General features: G+C 53.8%; 1 protein-coding gene across 10 annotated transcripts in view; it reads right to left on the reverse strand.

The window, feature by feature from the left end:
- LOC116955834 (pleckstrin homology-like domain family B member 1) overlaps nucleotides 1–20,461 on the reverse strand; it is a 155,182-nt gene that overhangs the window by 22,121 nt on the left and 112,600 nt on the right. For 4 of the 10 annotated variants that reach the window (XM_076053770.1, XM_076053771.1, XM_076053767.1 and 1 more), the window contains exons 10-18: nucleotides 18,302–18,583; nucleotides 17,660–17,797; nucleotides 16,465–16,593; nucleotides 15,730–15,885; nucleotides 14,571–14,681; nucleotides 13,858–13,950; nucleotides 11,031–11,204; nucleotides 7,427–7,579; nucleotides 2,452–2,577 (exon numbers count right to left, since the gene is read on the reverse strand). In XM_076053770.1, the coding sequence (XP_075909885.1) occupies nucleotides 2,452–2,577; nucleotides 7,427–7,579; nucleotides 11,031–11,204; nucleotides 13,858–13,950; nucleotides 14,571–14,681; nucleotides 15,730–15,885; nucleotides 16,465–16,593; nucleotides 17,660–17,797; nucleotides 18,302–18,583 (1,362 nt within the window). The remainder of the gene's footprint in view (nucleotides 1–2,451; nucleotides 2,578–7,426; nucleotides 7,580–11,030; nucleotides 11,205–13,857; nucleotides 13,951–14,570; nucleotides 14,682–15,729; nucleotides 15,886–16,464; nucleotides 16,594–17,659; nucleotides 17,798–18,301; nucleotides 18,584–20,461) is intronic. The other 6 variants (XM_076053775.1, XM_076053769.1, XM_076053768.1 and 3 more) reach the window with 5 other exon arrangements.

A 20,461-nucleotide genomic window follows, 5' to 3' on the forward strand; every position in this document is an offset into this window, starting at 1 on the left:
GGCAACATGGCCGACATGGCGTCTCCCAGGCAACACAGCCGCCATCATTTCACGACTCCATGTGCTTTGGCTGAGGTAATATGATATTATAAAAGTTTGTTAACATTTAAATTATAATAAATTATTGATATCTTCTTGGTTCTTTCGGTAAAGTCACGATGACAAAGTCACGTGACTTTACCGAAAGAACCAAGAAGATTAATCCTTGCAGTCACGAAAGCTTTAAATCGAAAAATTGTTAATATTTACATTCTATTATTATTATTAGCGCTTGAAATCCACTTGCACATTTTCCTGCCCAATCATGAGATTTCTCGTAGCTCAACCCGTAACCATCTTATCTTATCTCAAACCGATCTTACGACACTGCAACGATGTTGTCACTCGTTCTGTACTCTGGCCCCTGGGTATGAATCCAGGTTTCTCAGTGATGCTGGCTAAGTGTCTCTGGCCAGGTCATTAAGATTCCATGGACCAAGAGATGCCCAAAATGTCAGCGGTACTGGCCCAGTGTGTCTCTGACACAGCCACTATGAACCTCCTGAGAGAGAGAGAGATACATACCCCAATCCCAGGGGTTGAACCCAGGGTCTCAGCAGTGCTGGGTTCAAAGGCCCCCCCCCGTGTCCCCCACAGGGCAAATTTGGCATGACGACACTGGCATGATACAAAGTTGATCCACTATGCAGATAGCTCAGCAGCCTACTTGCTGTACTGCTACCTCTTACGGTCACCGGCTCACAATCGGGCACTTTGGAAAGACAAGTTCACGCATGATCTCATCGGCTCACAAGTGACGACATCACATTCACGCCACTCTATTTAAGACCGAAACAGACGGATGTGTCCACAATTCCGGCCGTCGCCTCATGAGGTTGGTTGTTGTTGTTGTTGCTGTGATTACCGGCGAAACGTCACGGCTACTCGAATTGTACATTTTGTGGTGGGTTTACTCTCCAACACACAACCGGTGAGTGCGGAACTAGTAACAAATTGTCACGTTTTGTTCGCGTGAAAAAACCCTTACTGATTGTTTGTCGGGCGGTGGCGGCGGGCGTGACGACACGTTTATATTTACGCGATCTACCCCCCCCAAAAGAACCCCTCCATCATGGCGGATGACGTGCCACGCAGAAAGATGACATCACGCCGTAAGGACGTCACATCGCCTTGGGCGCCAGGGATGAATACATTTAGATCGGGTTTTTTTCTTCATATATACACACACACATATATATCCCAGTTTTTTTAGGCAAGATCTTTGATCCCATCCGGAAAAGCCAATCCCAACTTTACACTAAACTCTCTCTTCACATAGGATCTTCTTTACAAGAGTTCAAAGTTAAAGCAACCCCTACCCCCCCCCCCCAGCGGCGACTGCGCCAGGCCAGGTGGTACTTGCGAGGCCAGTCGCATGGAAGGCGTGGGAGACGGCTCTCCGCTTGTAAGAAGTCACCGGCCAGACGCAGGGTGGCTTTGGGTTGGACCGACCGTGATGACGGGCCGGGGCGCGATCTGCGCTCCTCCCCGCTGCCGTGCCAACTTTTCGTGATGGACTCGGCGGAAGGCGCTATGACGTTTCAGGAGTCGTCATCGTCGTCCGCAATAGTTTATGCGCAGGCAGGAGGGGGCGATGTGTTGCGTGCGTGCATAATCCCAAACGAGTAACTTCTTGGTAATTAAAAAAACAATCGGTAAATTCGGAGCGCGACATCGGCACGCAACGGCCTACGCACGTCGAGCGGCGTCGACGTGGGATGTGTAACGTCCGCTGCGAGTGGTTATTTTACCGTGAATAATGCACCGCGGTATTAAACCAGGGTGGCCCGTCTGATTCAAACCTAAGTTTTATTTTACTGCGTAGAGGCGCCACTGAGAATATGTAGCTATTTTTTCAGACGCGACTCGGCTATCACAAATGTCTGATCAACGAAGTGGCTTATCATCATCATCATCACGTGGAAATTCATAGCAGCCAAATACTCGAATGGCATGATGTCGATTCCAAATGTGGAGGGAAAAATCGGAGGACCGGGAACAAAATCCACCCAACCACGGGGAGAGAGAGAGAGAGACGCCAGCTCCAAATATACAGCAGGCATCAGGGTCTGGATCGAATCCACGACCTCCTGTATACCAGGCGAGGTAGTTAACATCTCCTCGCCACCGTGGTGATGATGAGAGAGCGAGAGACGCAAACTACAAATATACAGCAGCAGGTGTCAGGGTCGGGATCGAACCCACGACCTCCCGTCCACCAGGCGAGGTAGTTAACATCTCCTAGCCACCGCGACGCCCACGAACATCTGCAACGAGGGGCGAGCGCGCTACACCCCTGGGCCACGTCAGACGGGCGGGCAAGCGGTCGGAGGTAGCCAACACATGAAAATGCTTTCGACCCCCAAGTTGGGAAAACCCGGGGGGGGGGAAGGGGGGGTACAGGAGTCGAACCTTGAGGCTGACGTTGCGGCCGAGCGTGGCGCTGCTGTAGGGGGTGCAGGGCGCGGAACTGGGGGCAGGGCGCCGGGATTTTTTCCCTTTTAGCCGGAGCGCCGATTCCCCGCTCACATCCAGCTGCTGGTCGGCGAAACACCAAGCGGACGTGGAGTTGGCAACCGCGGAATTTATTTTAAGAGTAAAAAAAATATTCCGTTTAACGTCCCCCTTTAGCCGCAAAGCCCCGGCAAAGCGTGCACGCGAGATAGGAGAGGCGGGATCAGCGGCCGTGAGCCGTGCTTGCTTGTACACTGGCCATGCGGCGTGCTCGTGAAAAGTCTTACACGGCGGCGGAGGGGGTGGGCGGGAATGGGAAGGCAACGGTCGCAGATAATTCCGAGACGACGGGGGCCCCCCCTAAACCACAATGCGGTTGCATTTTTTCGAGAGTTGGTGGTAGTCTAGACAAGGCTGGCAAGCATCCTGTACGTTGCAGTGGGGGGGGGAGGGGGGGTTAACATGGCGTGCACGCAAGGCATGATGGGAACGATGACTCCCTGTTTCCCTGCGAGCGCAGCTTTTGCGCGCTGTTGCTGCAAAACGTTTAGACTTTTTATTTGATTTGTTTTCTATGTTTTTCTACTTTTTACATTTTTTTAAAGCTGAATATTGCGGAGCGGATTTGGGGACCCGTTGCAACTGCAGAGCGATCATTCCATTTTAGAATCGAGTTCTCGCGGAGGGTTTTAATTTGAAAGCGCCGGGTGCTAGAAAAGGAGGGGAGAGGTTCTTGCATTGGCCGACGTCACGAATTTCTACGCGCGTGAGCCTTTGAGGGTTTTACGTACGTTGAACTTATTTCGCACCACCCCGCGTAGCCAACCGTGGCTAATCGGAGGTGCGGGGGGGGGGGCAATTAGTTTGTCAATCTAGACGATGATGATTTACAAGTGCCATAGCTCCCAGTGGCTTCTTAATATCGGAAGGTAGGGCGTTTCAGACGGCCACAGAAGCGCATCTGAAAGCGCCACGCGACGACGCGGGTTACGCCCCGTGCCGTTCCGCGCGATGTCCGACGTTCCGCTCCCCAGGAAGCCGACAAAAACGAAACTCTTCCGCTCCTGAAGAGGCTCCTCCGGCACGCGTGCCGCGAAACGTCGGACACCGTGCAGAACGACGCGCGGACGAGCCGCCGGGTCCACCCCTAGGTGCGTCTGACCGTTGCCTGCGCGGGTTTAGACTTGAACAAACAAAAAGACTCAAAAACAAATAAAAGCGCGGTGCAGGAAAAAAATGCATGCGCACAGGAAACCCTAAGGCCTTGCAGACTGTGGCTGCCGAGCAAGGCCTCAATAGCCATTCGCGGGAAGGAGGCCTTGAAACCGAGACAATATTATCGTCCGTTTATCCTTTGCGAGGCAGCCAGACGCAAGCAATAGACAGCCAGGAAAACGGAAAAAAAAACATTGGAGAATGCCCTTCATGCCAGTGTCGTACACCAAACTCAAAGTCTCTCCCGAGACACAATTTCCCCTCTTCCCGGTACTCGACAGGAAGTCGTGAAAGCCATGCGTTCGGGGGTGCATTCTGGGAAGGGGGACGAGGTGGTGCGCGGGGCGAACGCCCCGTGGTGAGAGCTGACGAGGCCGTGGTTGAAACTTCGGCATGCGACAACTCAACGATGACTCCACAACGTAGACAACACATCAGCATGTACTCAGTCTGTTCTCCTGCGTAACGCCGCGCGTTGTTTTTACAACGCGAATTGGGATGCAACGTGACGAATGTTGCATCAGGGGCACATTTTTTTCATCACGCGGATGCCAATTGGATATAGAACGCGATCGAGCGAAAGGAACTACGCCACGCGAGTAGTAATAAGCATATTCTTGGTTCTTTCGGTAAAGTCACGTTAGAAGGGAAACAAACAATAAAATTATCACGACGTTTCGACTGCAACACAAGCAATCATCTTCAGGTGTGAAAACCACAGCAATAATTTTTTTGTTTTTCAAATTTTCCTGCTGTGGTTTTCACACCTGATGATGATTGCTTGTGTTGCAGTCGGAACGTCGTGAGAATTTTATTGTTTTATATTTTTATTATTTTATTGCTTCCCTTTTACCGAAAGAACCAAGAATATGACTCCCTGCAGTCACGAAAGCTTTAAATAAAAATTTAGTGTTAAGCGGTTGTGACGGCTGCCTCGGCGTAGCATCATCATCACACGAGGCATTGCGATGCTGCTGGATGCTTCTAGAAGCTATCCGCGCGCGCCTCGGTCCTTGCTCAGCCTGCGTCACGGATCTCACGCGTTATCGCGGACCGTGCTTTACCGCGATATTATTCATGATAACGCGATTGTCCCACATAACGCGATTGTTCCATGTGAACTTAACGACTACCGCCGCCACGTTAGAGGAGAACGGGCTGTACTCCGCTCGAGACCACTCGAGCACAGACTCGGCTGCCACCACTCACAGCCTAGTCACCATTGTCCTAGCGACGGCTGGGCTCCATGGTGTTGTTGCTTCGTGTTCGTTGTGGCAACGTTCACACTCCGGTGCCCCTTACTAGACATCCGTGCCAAAAGAGCTTCACAGCTCATCAGATTCCTCCTCCAGATTCTGACACCCAGGGCTCAGTACCGGCTCAAGTTAAGCACGGTGGTTGAGCTGGCTCGGTTGAACACAAGCCGTGAACAAGGAACACCCAAGTTAAACCGAACTTATTAGCTGGAGACTCGTGTTCCAAGACGTCTGGAAGCTGCAGGGTGATGGTTGGGTCGTCCCGTTTACCGCCGAATCTTTCGCGGAACGTGCGAGCAGGTTCAGCCTAGTTGCGCCGTTGTTTTTAAAGACGTTGTACTGTGCTCACCGCGGAGAACCGTAGCGACACAACCACCGCCGCCACTCTACGATAGCCGGCGACAAACTGGGGCCACACGCTCCCCTCCCGCCGCATGGCCTTGTGGGGGAGCCTCGGTACATGTACCGACCGGAAGACGTGCCAACGAAGTAATTTTATTTTAGTTTTTATTTCGATTCCATTCCGATCATGTACACGTACGTCATCGGAGCGGATTGTACACATGTATAGTGACATCACTGGATGTCACCATGCTGTGGGTGTAGTATCGGCCCGAGAGGGGCATGGTGTGCGCTGAATAATAGCGCTGGACGGCACCACGATTTAAGTGCAGTGCCGACCCTACAGGAAAGGGTGTGTGGGTGCCGATCGAAGGGTGGGGTTGCATGAGGCCATGGCACTCTGGTTGACCCGGGAGGACACGTGACCGGTCAAGTTGACAGAGGCGCCCCAAGAGGGGGCTAGGGGTGATCACGTGATTGGGACCCAGATCCTTCCCGAGGGTTCTGGAAGGTGGACGTGGCCAAGGGCGGAGCCGACCACGCCGCAGAGGATATCAGCCGGGTCCCGAGAGGGACCAGGGTTGTTGTTGTTCATCCTGGAAGAAACTCTTCGTCTACGATCTCCGTTCAACGAGTCTCCAACACGTGGACCCAGGTCGAAGTTGTTGGTCCTGGTCCGTAGTAGCAGTTACGTGGTAACTAGTGTAGCTAGCCTGGCGGTCACCACCCGGCTAACTACACCAGTCACGTGGTAATTAGTGTAGCTAGCCTGGCGGTCACCACCTGGTTAACTACACGAGTCACGTGGTAACTAGTGTAGCTAGCCTGGTGGTCACCACCTGGCTAGCTACACCAGTCACGTGGTAACTAGTGTAGCTAGCCTGGCGGTCACCACCTGGCTAGCTACACCAGTCACGTGGTAACTAGTGTAGCTAGCCTGGTGGTCACCACCTGGCTAACTACACCAGTGACGTGGTAACTAGTGTAGCTAGCCTGGTGGTCACCACCCGGCTAACTACACCAGTCACGTGGTAACTAGTGTAGTTAGCCTGGTGGTCACCACCATAGGTTGTTATTCTGTTAAGGGGACGTTACCTCGTGTGTTGGAACTGAATAAATGTGTTGCCTCCAAAGTCTACGTCTGCGACTCAGTTGAACCCATTACACATGTATACATACATACACTGTATACATACACACACAAGAGAAAGTGATGACGTACGCACACGTATGTCATCGGAACGGGAAATATTTAATAATAAGCGTTTACTCTTTCGCTGGAGTCCCTCCGTGATAGAAGAAGGGACTGGAACCCACCCAAGGCGGGCGTGACTGCCCGGTCGCTAACGACACCTTGGATTAGTCTTCTTTGGTTCTTTCGGTAAAGTCACGTAGAATGAGAATAAAATAATAAATTAAAGCCACTTGTGTTGTGGCCGAAACGTCGTGAGAATTTTATTGTGTCGGAAGACAGGTCTGTTCCTTTCACCTGAAGAAGGCCACTTGTGTTGTGGCCGAAACGTCGTGAAAATTTTATCGTGTTATTTTATTTTATTAATTTATTATTTTATTCTCATTCTACGTGACTTTACCGAAAGAACCGAAGAAGATTAATCCTTGCCGTCACGAAAGCTTTAAATCGAAACCTTGGATGAGACTAACATCCCCCCTTCTTCTGGCCTAAAGCTGAATTGAGGCTCAGTTGGAATGTCCGGACGTGGCTGAACCGAGCCGGTGTTGGGGGCAGCCAATAAGTGCGATGAGTAAGTACGGGGCCACCTTTAGTTTACAGCTGAGAGCCGAGGAGTTGGGTAACCAGCTAAGGTCCATTGAGGGATGGTGGGCTGAGTTTGACCCCCTGGGAGGGATGATGGGCTGAGTCGACCCCTGCCTAGAGGGATGATGGGCTGAGAGGACCCCCCGGAGGGATGATGGACTGAGTCGACCCCTCCCCGGAGGGATGATGGGCTGAGTCGACCCCCTGGGAGGGATAATGGGTTGAGTCGACCCTCTGGTTCAGACCGTCAATGCGACCTCCTGACGAGACTGATGTCCTCCTTTGTCCCCCCCCCACCCCTCCTTAGCCCTCCCCCGCCCACCCCCCCCCCGAATTGAATCACCTGATCAGCCGCCTCCTTCGATCCCCCGCGCTGCTTAGCGGGGAGCGGGGGCGGCGGGGGGATGGTTCTGGGGGGTCCAAACCCAGCGACACAATCGCTGTACCACCGCTCGGAGCCCAGCGGGGGGCACGGGGCCAGCGCACACTCACGTGGCTGTGTGTGGGTGTCGTGTGGGGGGTGTGTCGTGTGGGTGTGTGTCATGTGTGCGTGTGTATGTATGGGGTGTGTGTGTGTCGTGTGGGGTGTGTGTCGTGTGGAGTGTGTGTCGTGGGGTATGTGGGGTGTGTGTGTGGGGGTGTGGGGTGTGTGTGTGGGGGTGTGGGGCGTGTGTGTGTTGTGGGGTGTGTGTGTGTGGGGGTGTGGGGTGTGTGTGTGTGGGGGTGTGGGGCGTGTGTGTGTTGTGGGGTGTGTGTGTTGTGGTGTGTCGTGTGGGGTGTGTCGTGTGGGGTGTGTGGCGTGTCATGTGTGCGTGTGTATGTATGGGGTGTGTGTGTGTGTCGTGTGGGTGTGTGTCATGTGTGCGTGTGTCGTGTGGGGTGTGTGTGTGCGTCGTGTGGGGTGTGTAGTGCAGTGTGTGTAAAGTGAATGTGTATAGGTTATGTTTGGATGGTGTGTGTGTGTATAGCGCGGTGTGTATGTGTAGACACAATGTGTGTGTGGCGTAGCGTGTGTGGTGTAGCGTGTGTGGCGTATTGTGTGTGGCGTACCGTGTGTGGCGTAGCGTGTGGCGTATTGTGTGTGGCGTAGCGTGTGTGATGTAGTGTGTGTGGCGTATTGTGTGTGGCGTAGCGTGTGTGATGTAGTGTGTGTGACGTATTGTGTGTGGCGTAGCGTGTGTGGTGTAGCGTGTGTGATGTAGTGTGTGTGGCGTATTGTGTGTGGCGTAGCGTGTGTGATGTAGTGTGTGTGGCGTATTGTGTGTGGCGTAGCGTGTGTGATGTAGTGTGTGTGACGTATTGTGTGTGGCGTAGCGTGTGTGGTGTAGCGTGTGTGGTGTAGCGTGTGTGATGTAGCGTGTGTGGCGTAGCGTGTGTGGTGTTGCGTGTGTGGTGTAGCGTGTGTGATGTAGCGTGTGTGGCGTATTGTGTGTGGCGTAGCGTGTGTGGTGTAGCGTGTGGCATAGCGTGTGTGGCGTAGCGTGTGTGGCGTATTGTGTGTGGTGTAGCGTGTGTGATGTAGTGTGTGCGTTCACAGGGGTATGGCAAGCAAAGTGTCATGCTCAGTGTTGTTTTGTCGTGGGTGCATAAGGAACACAAAAGGAGAGGAAACAAGAGAAGAACACGCAATCAGGCAGAATAAACAACAACAAACAGGCAGAATAAACAACAACAAACAGGCAGAATAAACAACAACAACAACAACACGCAGGCAGAATAAACAACAACACGCCAGCAGGCAGAATAAACAACAACAAGGAGGCAGAATAAACAACGACAAGCAGATAGAATAAAGAAGTGAAGCGTTCACGGAGAGTATAGGCGCGGAAGATAAAGTCGCGTCCTGGCGGTGAGAATGCTAAAGGTGCTGCCCTGCAATTATTATTATTATTATTATTCGCTCACCCCACAAACTACTCTTCTACGCGGGGCAGATGCTTTTTTAAAGAGGAAAGAGCACCCACACTTTACCCCCCTCCCCCGCACGAGATTCGGTGAGGCTTATCTTCGTAAACGAGAGGATTAATTGTAATGCTAAGGTTGAATAACTAGGCCCCGGAATAGTCTGTCTTGCCTGCCCTCCCCTCTTGCCTAGACATCCGAGGCCATAGAAGTGACTCAAACTGGGCAGGGGGCCTAGGAAAGACTTGTGGCCTCCCACGAACTCTACGCATTCGTGAAGAGCACAGGCCCCAAAGGGGAATGCATAGAAGACGTTTCAGAGTTTGAGTGAATAATAGTTGGAGAATGCACTATACATCAACCAAACTAAAACGATAAACTATTTTATTTTTTACCAGGTAAGGGCCCACTGAGCTCCATGTAGCTATTTTTCAGAAGTGACTCGACGACAAATGATAGCTCGAAAAAAGTGGCTTATCATGTGGAAATTTATCGCAGCCAAATAATCTAAACGCACGTTTCTAAATGGGGCCTTCAAGGAATATGAAGTTCAAATAGCATAATTTTTTAGAGTGCGTCACCATCATAGTAAGTCGATTTGTTCGGTCGTCCAACTTTACTGCTGTTGATTTCAAACACTTTATACCGCATGTACACTAAATGGGGAATGGCTTTAAAAGTTGTATAATCGCTCTGTAGATGTAGATCACACCGCCGCGATCTATTGCACAGCGGTTGAACTTATGACTCTCAGGCCGAACAGGCAACTGGACATACGGACGGGTTTGTTCGTATGGCTGAAAGTTTGTAAGTCGAATGTTTGCAAGTATAGGGGTCCCTGTAGTGTGCAAATTAAGCAGGGAATTATTGAAAAACACGAAAGAGGTGTCAAAGCAACTGCTTTGGTTAATATGGCCTGCCCCAATATGATCTGATAACGTTTATTTATTTAAATTACTCAGCACTCCCAGGTCTAGGTTGTGCTATTTTGGCGACCGGTGCTTTTGTTAGCGTAGCACCCAAGCGATAGAACGCCGTGCCACTTGAAATCAGGGAGTCGGTAGATATATTTAAATCTGCTTTGAAATCCCATGCCGTTAAAGTGACCTTCACTCTTTAGTTTGGTCGTTGCCCCCTGGTTCCGTTTTTGTTTCCTGCTTTTCATGCATTGCGCATTGAGATCCTAGGATGGAATGCGTATTACACATTTGCATTATTACTATTTTATGATTACTGTTTTTAGGGTCAAAAAGGTCAACTTCCGCTCGTCTTGGAACAAATTAAGCCCCCTTTAACGTGAATTTCTTAAATTCGATTTCGCGATCATTTCAATGAGTTATGGCTTTCGTGGAGCCAATGATTGTCATGTCGTTAGCCGAGGGAACACTGTACTCATGCAATTTGTATTCATATACTTTTATCTATTTAATTAAATTATTTTTAGCGATTTATTTACCTTTCCTATACTTTGCACTCCTATTGTGTTTTTGTATTGTGTCCTGTTGTTGTTGTTGCAACTTTCTGACCCCAGGCCCCAACTGTACATCTGTGAACAAGAGCTTCGGATCCGCTTCTGCGGGCGTCTGGAACGCGCTGTCCCTTCTAATATTAGAAAGCCACTGGGAGATACGCTACACTTTTAAATCATCATCTAGATAATCATTTCTTTAGAAATGCTTTCTGTTGTGTTTAGTTTGTTGTCCTTCGCTCCCCACCCCACCCCGCTCCTCAGGTTAGCATGGATAACTACGTACGGTGCGAAATAAGTTCAACATACATACAACAATGCGCATAGACTCAACACTGACTGACTGCTTGTTGTTGTGTTTAATTTGCTGTCCTTCCCCTGCACTTTCAATTAGCACGGTTGGTTATGTACGGTGCGAAAGAAGTTCAACGCAGGTGCATTCGTAGCTGATCGGATTTCTCCAGTCTAAATAAAGGTTCTGATTCTGGATTTCTGTGTAGTAACAAATAAACATTGATCGATAGATGGATGCGTATGAGTGTCTTGTACACACAGAGAAAGGAAGCAGAGGGCAAACCTCTTCAGCGAGAGGGATGTCAGGAGGAGAAGCCTGGGAGAGATTGACAGCCGAGCGGGCGGTTTCCACGACGACCGAAGAATGAGTGGGAGGGGCTTGGGTGGGGTGGGCGTGGCCTGACCGAGGCTCCGTCCCCACGTACAGCTGATTGATTTGGCTGAGGGTGAAGTACTCCTGAAGAGAGAGGGCAAGTGGGAGGGGTTAACCAAGCGCCCCCACCCCCTACCGTTAGCGACGCGCTCAATAAAGCCGGAAAGGTCAGAAGGTTAATAATGAGCCTGTGAGCGATCAATCGTTAGCGCAACCAAAGTGGTATGGCACAGTAGGAATGAGGTGGAGAGTACGAATGATTTGCGCTGCAGGTGAGACAGCACAAAGGAGACAAAGTGTAGACAAATTAGGCTACTAACCAAATTGTACCAAAGACAGAAAACTTCATGCAACAGAGAGACTAGGAATGAAGACAGACCGAACGATACTGACGGTCCAAACAAGACAATTTTTATTAACATATTTAAAGTTCTTTGTATTGAATCGTGACTCCGAATCGTAACGATTAGTCAAACAATTAGGGGTAGGGGGTGGAAGGTTAATAATTCCATGCCAAATTTAAAGACATGCACGTTGTCAGTAATGTTAACAAAATCAAAGGCGTGGGGCAGTTTCGCTATTTCATTCATGCAATTCGGTCGCGTTGAGGCGTGGGTAACCGTTCATTTTAATCAGGAAGTTGGTATCAGTTCCCGATTTTTGGTTTCATCTGAAAACATCTGAAAACTTGGCCTAGATACGAAGTTTCAGACGATCGGAAGTCATGCTTGATTTCGGACCGAATTTAGAAGCCACGCAGGAAGTGATGCCATTCCCAATGGCGCCGCAGGAAGTGATGTTACTGCCACAATGTCACAGTAAGTAATGCCACTCCTGCAATGCCACAGGAAGTGATGTAACTTCCTTGACACCGCTGTCCGCAAGCAGCTTGTCAACCAAATTAGGACAGCAATTCACTCGCCTTGATAAGGGGCGGCATGCTCATTAATTACAGCGGTGTCGGACTTTGTCATAACCCTAGACACTGCTTTCTCAGACAGCAACAGTGGTCATCTTACAGGTGAACTGACCACTGCCATAGGAATGTGGATTTTCAACCCATTTGAACAGGCAGAAGCTGTGACTGTGAATTATCATATTAGCAGCAAACCATACCTGGCGTAGGTTACGGGCGGTTTGAGCAGATGATGATGATGACGAAGACGATAATGACGACGATGATGACGATGATGTTAGTGTGAGTGTGGAGGGGAAGTGGGATGGGGTGTTAATGATGTTGTGTGAGGGTTCTGGTAGAGTTAGGGGTTCCTGTAAATGAAGGGCGGGAGGGAGGAAGGAAGGGAGAAAGGAAGAGAGACACACACGGGGCAGGGAGAGAAAGTTGCAAAGAGGTGGAGGTGGAGGGAGCAACGTGACAACAGCGCGGCCTCAAAATGCCGGGGGCAGAGGGGGGAAAGGTGTAGCAACTGCCATTACCCGCTCACGCCACCACCAGCGGAAGGACCAGTAGCTCTTGCGGGGGGGGAGGGGGGGGGACTGTTATAACGTGGAACGCGGCCCCCGTTATAATGTGGAACTAGGGCCGATATAACACGGAACGCACGCACCGTTATAACGCAGAACATGCACCTTGTACGTTTGCCAGTTTCTCTTCATTCTATCTATGTACACATACGTACAATCCGCTCCGATGACGTACCTGTACGTGTACGTCATCGGAACGGAATCGGAAGAAAAAAATAAAATAACTTCATCGGTACGTCATTCAGGTCGGCAGACGTACCGAGGCTCTCCCACAAGGCCATGCGGCGGGAGGGGAGCGTTGCGGCCCCAGTTTGGCGCCGGCTATCGCAGAGTGGCGGCGGTGGTCGTGTCTCTACGGTTCTCCGCGATGGGCACAGTACAACGTCTTTAAAAACAACGGCGCTGCTGCTGCTGCTGAGCCCCCCCCCCTCTCTCTTCAATAACACGAACGCCGAACCGCTTTGCGCGTTGCTCCCGAGAGATGCGGCGGTGAACGGGACGACCCACCGCACCACACAACCCCGCGACTTGCAGGCACATCTGGGAACACGGGAGAGGGGTCGAAAAGTCGCCTCCCCACCCACCCCCCAGGCAGATCCAGGGTGCCTCACATCATCTCAGTCGTCCTCTGCAGTTTTGGCCCTAGGGCACCACCCCCCCCAGTGGCAACAATTGGTCCCTACAAAGCCCAGGAACTGTTAAGACTCTGTAAAGTAGCAGTTGGTTGGGGAGGGGGGGCAGGGTGGCAAAGCGATATTCCCCTCCCCCAACAAATGGGGAAATCAGGGTGCTTCAAAAAAAATGTTAACACTTCGGAGAATCTGCAACAACGCCACAAGAAACGTGCTGCTGCCTCCGGGCTCCGGAGGCCGCCTGGAGAAGACTCCAGACCACGCGTTGACAACGATGGCGAGCAAGTGGGAGACTCCTTGACCTCTTGAAGCGATTAACATTACATTTGTTGTAGTGCTACAGTGTATTATCCACCGTTTTTTTCCCTTAAGAACGACAAGTCCCTTGTAAGTGGTAACATTGTTCTGAAGCACCTTGTATTTACGGCTAAGTTTTTTCGGTGTTTTTTTTGTTCCTTCCTTCCCCCCCACCCCCCCCCCCCCGACTTCCCCGAATCTGGCAGAGCGCGGTTAACAGAACGGTGGTTTGGGGCACGCGCGGGGGGGGGGGGGGCGGGGGGAGCAGGGGGGGCAGGGGGGGGGGAGACAACGCGGGGGTGGAGGGGCGTCACCGCTGTCACCTCTCTGAGGGCAGGAGACAGGGCGGCTGCGACGTCGACGTTCCCCATCGCCTCCGCCAGCTCAACCTCCACCAGCGACAGCTCCTCCCGCTCCTACGGGCGGCACAAAGACAGCGATCACCCCCCCACCCCCACCCCACCCGGCGGCCGTGTAGCCTTAACAGACTGTGGGGGGCAAGCGCTGTCAGCGAGCAGCAGCACCGGCACTGTGGCACGCCAGGGGGTGGGTGGCCAGCACCACGCCCGGCCGCCTTTGTCTCCCCAGTGGCGATGTTTACTGCACACCGCGCCAGGTACTCATTTGAGGCTGAGTCGACCTTGGGGAGACCCAGGAACCGGTGTTGGCTGTGAGCGGGAATCGAACTTGGGCCACCGGGTTTTTAGATCAGCGGGCTAACTGCTGCACTACCGCTCCCCACCACACAGTCACACACAGACACACACAGACACACGTAGACACACATACACAGTCACACACAGACACACATACACAGTCAAAGGTCAAGGTCCCCCAAGTAGCCCTTAACACTGTGGGGCAACATCTCGCCTCGGCGGCGAAATGTTGAAAACCTCGCCCGGTATACAGGAGGTCGCCTGTATATTTGGATTTTGTGGTTTTTTTGGTGACAATATTAGTGATGACGACGTTGGTGGTGATGTTGGTGGTGATGATGATGATGTTGTTGATGTTGATGATGTCGGTGATGTCTCACCCTCTCGTAGAGGCGCACGAGCGTGCCCCTCTCCCGCTGGAGTCTCTGCCTCTCCACCTCCGCCGCCCGCAGCGTCTGGTTGGCCTGACGCTCCAGCGCACACAGACGCTCCTACACAGACAAAGGTCCCCCGTGTAGCCTCGAACAGCGCCTATCAAGGCCGGCATGTTGTCCCCCTCCTCTGTTCCCCGTGGTCCCCGCGTCTCCCCACGTGTCCCCGTGTCTCTCCACTTGTCCCTACTTCTCTCCCCACGCTTCTCTCCGCGTGTCTCTCCCCTTGTGCCTCTCCTTACATGTCCCCACGTGTCTCCCCATGCATCTCTCCCCACACGTCTCTCCCACCGCGTGTCTCTCCCCCCGCGTCTCCATGTGTGCCTCTCCCCTTGTGTCTGTCCCCCCGCGTCTCTCCTCACGTGTCTCTCCGTGTGCCTCTCCCCCCGCGTCTCTCCCCGCGTGTCTCTCCCCGCGTGTCTCTCCCCGCGTGTCTCTCCCCGCGCGTCTCTCCCCGCGCGTCTCTCCCCACGTCTCCACGTGTGCCTCGCCCCGCGTGTCTCTCCCTGCGTGTCTCCCCCCGCATGTCTCTCCCCGCGTGTCTCTCCCCACGTCTCCACGTGTGCCTCTCCCCCCGCGTCTCTCCCCGCGTGTCTCTCCCCACGTCTCCACGTGTGCCTCTCCCCCCGCGTCTCTCCCCGCGTGTCTCTCCCTGCGTGTCTCTCCCCATGTCTCCACGTGTGCCTCTCCCCCCACGTCTCTCCCCGTGCGTCTCTCCCCGCGCGTATCTCCCGCGCGTCTCTCCCCACGTCTCTCCCTGCGTGTCTCTCCCCGCGCGTCTCTCCCCGTGTGTCTCCCCCCCCACGTGTCTCCCCCCACGTGTCTCTCCCCGCGTGTCTCTCCCCACGTCTCCACGTGTGCCTCTCCCCCCGCGTCTCTCCCCGCGTGTCTCTCCCCGTGTGTCTCCCCCCCCGTGTCTCCCCCCGTGTCTCTCCCCACGTCTCCACGTGTGCCTCTCCCCCCGCGTCTCTCCCCGCGTGTCTCTCCCCGTGTGTCTCCCCCCCCGTGTCTCCCCCCGTGTCTCTCCCCACGTCTCCACGTGTGCCTCTCCCCCCGCGTCTCTCCCCGCGTGTCTCCCCCCGCGTGTCTCTCTCCGCGCGCGAGCCACCTTGCGAGACACGATGGTGCGTCTCAGCTCCGTCATGTCCTTGAGCACGCTGTGCAGTCCGGCCTCCCTCTCCTCCTCCAGCCGCGACTCCGTCTCCAGCTGCTGGAACTCCAGGTCCTCGAAGCGGCGAGCGCCGCTCTCCAGCTGGTCGCTCACCTGGGACATCGTCGTCGTCGTCGTCATCATCACCGTCGTCGTCATCATCGTCGTCATCATCACCGTCGTCGTCATCATCGTCGTCATCATCACCGTCGTCGTCATCATCGTCGTCGTCGTCATCATCACCGTCGTCGTCATCATCGTCGTCATCATCACCGTCGTCGTCGTCATCATCACCGTCGTCGTCATCATCATCATCATCATCACCGTCGTCGTCATCATCACCGTCATCATCATCACTGTCATCATCATCACCACCACCATCGTCGACGTCATCATCATCATCACCGTCGTCATCATCACTGTCATCATCATCATCACCGTCGTCGTCGTCATCATCATCACCACTATCGTCGTCAACATTTCAGAAAACCCAAAGTTTCTTCAACTTACAGTTTTCCGCAGCGCCAGGGGATGAGACCTGCGTACCATGCACCCCCCCCCGCCCCCCCCCCGCCCCCCCCCCGCCCCCCCCCGGCAGCGTGAGCGGCGCTGGAGCGGTCTGCGTGGCGTGTGGGGGGTGTGGGGGGGGGCAGGGGGTGGCGACGGGGGGGTGCGGGGGGGGGGGTGACGAACCATGCGCAGCTCCTCGTCCATCTGCTCCCTGAGAGCCTCGGGGCAGCTATGGAGCTGCGTTTCAACGTCTGACTTCTTGGCGTGGAGATCGTCCAGATTCTGCCTCTCCTCCACCAGCCGGGCCTTACCCTGGGGCCCATGGCACGGTGCGGCACGGCCGTTCAAACGGCGGCGGCGGTGTTAGTAGTGGTGGGAGTTATGGTGGTCGTGGTGGTGATGGTAGGGGTGGTGGTGGTGGTAGAGCGGTGGTGAGGTTGTGATGCAGGTGGTAGTGATGATGGTGATGTTGGTGATGGTGGTGTAGGTGGTGTTGGCGGTGATGATGATGATGATGGTGGTGTAGGTGGTGGTGGTGATGATGATGATGGTGGTCGCGGTGATGATGGTGGTGATGGTGGTGGCGGCGATGATTTTGGTGGAGCGAGCGAGGGAGACGGTGCACGCGTGTGCCCATGCACGCACGCAGCGGCGCGTGGATTACACGCACGCACGCACGCGCATGCATGTAAACACACACACACACAAACACACACATGCAAACACACGCACGCAAACACACACAAACACACACAAACACACACAAACACACGCACGCAAACACACACACGCAAACACACACAAACACACGCGCGCAAACAAACACACACACACAATGAAATGTGTTAGCAGGCCATGCAATAGACAGCACAATCCAGGCTTAAACTTTGCAAACGGCACGTGCGTTTACCCGCCCGACGCAGCGCTGCGCGGATAACCGGCGATGACGGCGGTGGTGGAGCGATTGGGGGGGGGGGGGGGGGGGCGTTAATGCAGCCAGGCCGTTAGCGCGTCTGCTGGCAAGCGGCGCCGTGCCGGTCGTGCCGAGCGGGAGGGGGGGGGGGGGGGTTGGTGGATCACGCACGGAGAGATGTTGGAGAAATTCCCTTCCGCCCGTGGACTAATCCCCATCTGTTCCACCTCATTCCAATTCTACCCGTGGGTGGGTGTCGACTAGGAGCCGTACCCCCTGGCTTAGAAGGCAGCACACAGCAGCAAAGGGCTGACTAATCCACATCTGTTCCACCTGCCCCGCAAGATTGCTCGCGCGTGCACGTGGGTTCCTTCGGGTGCTCCGGTTTCGTGGGCGGGGTGGGGGGGGGTAGGGGAGGGGGCGGAGGGAGGGAGGGGCGTGCGGCGGTGGCGTCATCGTCGTCACCTTGTCTCTCTGGCGGGCGACGCGCGCCTCCAACTCCGACATCTTCCTCTGCAGCGCGGCGATCACCTCCTGGTCCTTGCCGAGGTTCGACTTCTCCGCCGCCTTCTCCCCCTCCAGCAGCGCCCGCTCCATCTCCGCCTGCGGCGCGGTTGCCGTCGTCATCAGCATCGTCGTCATCAGCGACATCATCGGTGACATCAGCAGCGACATCATCAGCGACATCATCAGCGACATCATCGGTGGCAGCACCATCGTAATCAGCATCATTATTGTCATCAACATCATCATCAGCAGCATAATCATCAGTCGTCATCATCATCATCATAAGCATCGTTCAGTTATTTTGAGCTGGTAGTCTGGACAAGGCTGAGAGCTTTTACAATTGCAACGCTATGCACCTGTGTGCATGTGTGGCATCTACATCTGCAAAACATGAACCAGTGGTAACTTTCAAAGCCATTCCCCCCGTGTTTAGTGTACATGCCTGGACAACATTTTTGGAATGGACAAGAGTAAAGTTGGGCTCACTAACAAATCGACGTACGAACGGACCTCTGGGGCCTAATGCGTTCGTAAGTAGATGAGTCCCTGTAGTTTAACCGTCTTTAGTTTAGCTTTCTGAAAAAGAGCCACATAGCTCACCTCTCGCGCGCAGTCCTCCATCTGGCTCTGCACATCGTGGATCCGTCGTTTCAGCTCCTCCACCACCGCCACCAGCTGGGCCCTCCTCACGTCCAAGCGCATCACTTCCTGCCGGTGCTCCGCCCCCCGCCGCATCACTTCCTGCTCGAGCCCCACCTCCCGGCGCATCACCTCCTGCTTCTGTTCCGCCAACTTCAGCCTCGCCTCCTGCCTGGGCGTCCTGCGGGATTGTTCGGGCGGGCTCGGTACTCTGTCGTACGACGACATAGTCTGGATGTAGCCCTGCAAAAAATACGCGAGGAAAAACGGGGGGGGGGTGGGGGAAATAATAATAAACAACATTAAGATTTGTTAAACACGTAGGCTTTCGCGAGCAATATCATCCATAATAGAGTTTTTTTGGGTTCGATCACGTAAATATATGAATGTTGTGTCGTTAAACCCGCCACGACCCGACACAGCCTACTAGTAAGGGTTTGTCACGTAAACAAATTTGGCTGTCGCCTGATGAAGCTGGTTGTAATTACTGGCGAAACGTCGTACTCAGATTGTAAATGTTGTGGCTTTGCTCTCCAACACACCGGTTAGTGCTGTACTAGTATACGACACTATACACTGCTATACACTACACTATACACTACACACTAGTGCTGTACTGGTAACTAATTGGCACGTTCTGTTTACGGGACAACCCTTACTAGTTGGCTGTGTCGGGTGGTGGCGGGTTTAACGACACAACATTTATATATTTACGCGATCTAACCCAAAAAAACCTCTATTATGAACATTAAGATTTACTCAGAATCATTATTAATACTGGAGCAGGAATCTGACTACAATAACAAACAACATACAAGCCGTGAGAGTGCAAAGTGTAAGAAGGGTAAACAGATCACCCAAACTAAAATCTATCAATTAAACTAAACTTTTGTTTTATCTTACGCAGGAAAAGCCCACTGAGCCATTAGCTTCTTTTTCAGAAGCGACCTGGCCACAAATGAAAGCTCAACAAAGGCGCTCGTCATCATTTAAAGCAGCCAAATACAGCGTGGTTCGGTCATGTGGAGAGACAACAGGAAAATGATGCGGGTCAGAAGGTGGCAAGTGAAGCAGCAAGTGCAAGCAAAGAGTTCAAGAGGAAGACAGAAGCAGAGGCTGTCGATGCGGTGCGATCGGACACGGTGGCCCGGCGAGCGGAAAGAGAGATGGCGCAGAGCGGGGCAGCGTGTAAGAAGGTTGGCAAGGGCTGCGGAAGACCCCCCCGAATGAGTGGCACAAACGCGTGGAAGAAGGAGGAGCAATACGGTAAAACCTCGCAATCTGATCATTCGTAATCGGGGATAATTCGCCACGGCTGCGCTTTCGCCACGTGCGCGGTGCGTCAGTAATTTGCCGCGAGCCGAATCGCCGTGCCGAACGGTCCAATCTGGGCGTGGCGCGTGGAGCGATGCCGCGCGCCACGACCTAAACGACGACGCGGTCTGGTGGCGGTGAGCGTGGTGAGCGTGGTGAGCGTGGTGAGCGTGGCAGAGCATGGTGAGCGTGGTGAGCGTGGTGAGCGTGGTGAGCGTGGCGAGCGTGGCAGAGCATGGCAGAGCGTGGCGAGCGTGGCAGAGCGTGGCAGAGCGTGGCGAGCGTGGTGAGCGTGGTGAGCGTGGCGAGCGTGGCAGAGCGTGGCGAGCATGGCAGAGCATGGTGAGCGTGGTGAGCGTGGTGAGCGTGGTGAGCGTGGCGAGCGTGGCAGAGCGTGGCAGAGCGTGGCGAGCGTGGCAGAGCGTGGCGAGCGTGGCGAGCGTGGTGAGCGTGGCGAGCGTGGCAGAGCGTGGCAGAGCGTGGTGAGCGTGGCGAGCGTGGCAGAGGGTGGCAGAGCGTGGCGAGCGTGGCGAGCGTGGCAGAGGGTGGCAGAGCGTGGTGAGCATGGTGAGCGTGGCAGAGCATGGTGAGCGTGGCGAACGTGGCAGAGCGTGGTGAGCGTGGGGAGCGTGGCGAGCGTGGCAGAGCGTGGTGAGCGTGGTGAGCGTGGCGAGCGTGGTGAGCGTCAGTGCGGACCCGACGCTTCGGACTTTACCCTGTTTGTGCACTCGGTGCAAGAAATGTCGTCTACACCGAGTTCAAGAAGCGACAGGAAGGGACCGAAGTATAAAATCCCTTCATCTGCGA

Source organism: Petromyzon marinus, chromosome 62 (assembly GCF_048934315.1).
Source record: "Petromyzon marinus isolate PM22_M1 ecotype Great Lakes invasive population chromosome 62, UKy_Petmar_22M1.pri1.0, whole genome shotgun sequence".
Taxonomy (NCBI): Eukaryota; Metazoa; Chordata; class Hyperoartia; order Petromyzontiformes; family Petromyzontidae; genus Petromyzon; species Petromyzon marinus.